The following is a 4,396-nucleotide window of genomic DNA, read 5'->3' on the forward strand; positions in this document are numbered from 1 at the left end:
GCGAGGTGCTTAGTAACAAACCATTAACTAAAAAGCAGTTGGAAGACCTTCTTAGAAAAATAACGGAGCAGCCCAAGCTTATTGAGCAACAAGCTCTTAAGCTATCTGAGGAGTTAAAACAAAAGGTAGATAGGGTAGAAGCCCTACTACACAAAGTCGAAGGTTGGGTATTTTCATGAGTTTTATAAACACAAAAGCTACAAATTCATACAAAGAGGCACTTCAGGCCACTGAAGGCATTGAATCCCCAGCAGTAGGCTTTTGTAAACCTTCTGACTATAAAGGAGGTATTAGCAGTAATAATATCTTGATTAAGCAGGCTAATACACAGATTCAGCTTTTAGTTTCAATACTTGAAAAACTAGAATCTCTTGAAGAAAGGGTTAAAAGACTTGAAGCAAAAGAAGTCCACATCCAGCCAACCCTACCAGACGAAGTTATCAAAAATCTTTCAGAAAGGATCCAGGCTATTTCTCTCCAAGAAAAGCCAAAAGAATCCAAAGGCAAGTTAAGAGTTTTTACAGATCCATTTCAAATTCTGAAAGAAGAGCAAGCTAAAGCAGCAAAGAAGTAATGGCCACATCAAGCAGAAACCCCCCCCCGTCACAACAATAACAAGGACAGAAGGGGCACCACTGTTTGAAGATCAAGTGCGTGAATATAGGCAGAACCAGAGACGAAGGTATAACGCACAAAGAGCCATACAAAGGGTAGCAAGAAGAGTTGTTGGGGGAAATCATAATAATACCCTAGAACAGCAACTGGACCCTCAGACTCAACTGAGGCTTTCTATGCAAGAACGTGCAGCTATAGTACCTGCTGAAGTGTTATATCACTCCCAGCGAGATGATATACACCATAGGGTGTATGTGCATAGATCTGAGGAAGCACTGCTAGTAACAAGCAATCAGGTTGATAGAGCTTTTATACAACCAGAAAGCTTTAATCAACTTCAGAGAAGCGGAATGCGTTTCCTACATATGGGTGTAATCCAAGTTCGTATTCAAATATTACACCGACAAGAAGAAGGTACTCTGGCACTGATTGTCTTTAGGGACAACCGTTGGCAAGGAGATCAAGCCATTTTCGCCACAATGGAAGTAGACTTGACAAGAGGAAGTCAATTAGTTTATGTTATCCCTGATACCATGCTTACAATTTCTGATTTTTATAGAAATATACAGGTATCTATACTTGCAAGGGGATACGAAAACTGGAGGAATGGGGAAGCTAACCTACTGATTACAAGAGGATTAGTAGGTAGGTTATCTAATACACCTAACGTGGGCTTTGCTTATGAAGTACAGAATGTTGTGGACTATCTAGCAAGCCATGGTGTTAGAGCTCTCCCAGGAAGAAGTTATAATACCAGGGATGTCTTAGGACAGAACTGGATTATAAGGCAATCCACTGTAAATATCCCTATGCAGCCTACTGAGGTCAATACCAGAAACATGCTAGATGGAAGTGTCTCGCTGCAATTTGACCAATATCAAGCGGCATCCTTATCCGACCTACCTAAATATAATGCAAAGGATGAAGAAATTCAATCTGATGAAGAAGAGGTTGCAAGGCATTCTATTGCAGTATTTATAGAGGAAGGAATTCCTGAAGAACTACTGGTCAAAAGGACACATTCGTTGGCCCAGATTCCCATGAGAAGAACAGCAGGAGCAGCAGGGTATGATATTTCCATTACTCATGCTCAGGATATACCTGCTTTGGGAAGATCTTTGTTATCAACAGGGTTGTGCATCCAAATTCCACACAATGCATATGGAAGAATAGCTCCAAGATCAAGCTCTGCCATGAGGGGAATCATTATCATGGGTGGAGTAATCGACGCTGATTACAGGGGAGAGGTAAAAGTTATGGCGTTTAACACTACGAATGAAGATATATTTCTTAATAAGCAGGAATGTATTGCCCAAATCATCCTGGAACGCATAACAACACCTGAAGTGAAGGAAGTAGAACAGCTAGGCTTGACTGAACGAGGAACCTCGGGTTTTGGTTCTACAACACAAACACAGGTTTGTACTAGCTCTAAAGCAAACCCTGAATGTTTAGGTTGTCATTATTGCTGCAGTGGCGAAGAAGATGCAGCCACCTATGATGCCTATGTAGCACCAACCCACAAAGGCAAACAGAAGGAGGTAATTTCACCTTTACCAATTCAAACTATTTCTGAGGAAGAATTATTGGCAGAACAAGCTCAAGCAAGGCAATATGCTATTGAGCAACATAAGCTCCGAGAAAAAGAAGCTTATTTAGATTTATTAGCCGAAAATGATTTATTTGAACAAAGCTTTGCCACCTCTAGAAGGATGTTGCGGGATTCACGAGAATATCGGAGGCAACTGCAAGCTGAGTTAAATTCAATAAAGGCTTCTAAAAACACCTCTTCAACAAAAGCATCTTCCTCAACACAATTCCTATGTGTCTTCTCTAATGAAGAAACTACAAATAGTAGATGGGAACCCCTAGGACAGCCAGATACAAATCCTAGATGGGATACCCTTGGCGAACCCAGTGGCAAGTATAACTTTTATGTCAATTATGCTGCACCACCATCTGCCCCCTTTATTCCACCAACACGATCAACATGGGATGATGAAGATGAAGATGATGCTGAAAACAATGACAATAATGAGTATCTTGAGTATTTGCAGTATTTAGCATTACAGACTGCATCAATATCTATTGAACAAGAAAATGAATTTCTTAATTCATTTACGGAAGGTGGTGGGGAAATAGTAGCAGCTGGCACAGCTGGCACTGAAGAAGAAGAAAATCTTTCAGAAAAACATCCAGGTACCAGTCAAATTAATGATTGGGTTTCTGACTATCCTAAATTAAAGCAGCTGCAGGAACAGATTTATTCTCAGGCGGAGTCCGCTTATAGACCACCTGCTGATACAACAATGAATCCTGTGGGATACCCCCCTAATCGAGCCCCAAAGGATGAGCCCGTAAGTCAGTCCAGCAGCCACGTCAGGCCCATTAGTTGGCAGTCGCGGCCGAACATTCTCGCCGTCCGGTTTCCGCTTACGCTGCTGTTTACCCCGCCGCCGTTTCCCTTGACCTGTTCAAGAATAAGAACCGTAGGCAGAATGTTTATCGACTATGATACATTGAAAACGAAGGCACGTAGAGTGACCGAACGTTGCATGTTCTTCATTTATTACGTTGGTCGAAGATAGAACAAACAACAAAATAAAATTTTCACACCGAGCTAAAAAAATTCATTCAGAAAGCGACTAGAAGAACACCAAGACGTTTGATTTCCCAATTTTTTTTAAAAAAAAACTCCGTTAACTGAAAAAATGAATGAATTGAATCTTATCCCATTACTTCTGTCTTCACCAGGATCGCAATTCCGACTACAAAGATCAATAATTTGAGCAATTGATTTTGTAAAACATCCAAAAGAATTACTCCAACACAAAATGAAGAGAACAGAGAAATTGAGTAAAAGAAATGGGAAGGACAAATACCTTTTCGAGAGAGTGCAAGCATCGAGTGCAGCCGGCGTACGACGAGTTGAGGCAGTCGCGCTCCAGCTGACGGACCGCCGCCGTCGGCGTGGCGTTCCGCGAAGGATCCTTTCCGCCACTGACGTTAAAGGCTGCCGGGCACCGAAGCGACCCAACCTGGTGGAGCCGGATGCCGCAGAAGCAGAGCACGGTGTCGCAGGTGGCGTTGGCCCGCGGCAGGCGGATACCGCGCCGCTCCAGCGCGCTGTGCAGCGTGTCCACGCACTTCTGGTTGTCGTCCGGCATCATCGGCCCGTCGGCGGCAGCGAGGCCCTCCTCGGCCTGCGGCGGCGGCCGGAGCTCGAGCGCGTAGCGAGCGTGCGCGGCGAAGAGCCAGGCGGCGAGCACGGGGCAGCATCGGCTCCGGTCGAGGGTGCCGCGGGCACAGGCGTCGCTGACCCCGCCGAAGAGCTCGTCGGAGAGGTCCAGGTGGCAGGCCGAGCTCTGGTTGACGCCCCGTGCGACGGGGAAGGAAGGGACGGTGGTGGGGTCGAAGCCATCGGAGCTGAGGGGACGAAGCTCAGGGCTTGCGGCCTGCGACGCGACTCCGGAGAGGAGGGAGACAAAGAAATAGAGGAAGAAAGAGGCCATTTCCGTTCTTTCCTTTCTCACTTCTTTCTCCAACTCAAACGGGCAGTGCAGGGAAGGGAAGCAGAGTTCCTCCGGCGTAAGCCGAGCGAGCTGGCGGAAGAGAAGAGGAGGAGAAGAGAGCGAAATGCACCTTTTTGAGGTGGAGTTGGTGGAGATGCGAGAAAAGAAAGACAGGAGGAGGGAGAGAGACGGAGAGAGAAAGGACACTAGACGTCAATTTCTTGGTCATTTCTCAGCCAAACGGCCGAGGGCTTGCAGACGGCAGACTT

General features: G+C 45.5%; 1 protein-coding gene across 2 annotated transcripts; it reads right to left on the minus strand.

Annotated features, from left to right (window-relative positions):
• Positions 1 to 2,372: 2,372 nt before the first annotated feature.
• LOC122029858 (uncharacterized GPI-anchored protein At4g28100-like) lies at positions 2,373 to 4,396 on the minus strand. Of its 2 annotated transcripts, XR_006125216.1 has the most exons (3): positions 3,498 to 4,396; positions 2,738 to 3,085; positions 2,373 to 2,631 (listed from the first exon to the last, which is right to left on the minus strand). XR_006125216.1 is itself a non-coding variant. In XM_042589002.1 (2 exons), exons 1-2 carry the CDS (start codon positions 4,125 to 4,127, stop codon positions 2,978 to 2,980), a joined length of 738 nt encoding a protein of 245 aa, XP_042444936.1. In that variant the 5' UTR covers positions 4,128 to 4,396; the 3' UTR covers positions 2,627 to 2,977. The 2 variants fall into 2 exon arrangements, 1 of the variants encoding a protein (XP_042444936.1); XM_042589002.1 differs by having other exon boundaries at positions 2,627 to 3,085.

The sequence above is a fragment of the Zingiber officinale genome, chromosome 10B (genome assembly GCF_018446385.1).
Source record: "Zingiber officinale cultivar Zhangliang chromosome 10B, Zo_v1.1, whole genome shotgun sequence".
Taxonomy (NCBI): domain Eukaryota; kingdom Viridiplantae; phylum Streptophyta; class Magnoliopsida; order Zingiberales; family Zingiberaceae; genus Zingiber; species Zingiber officinale.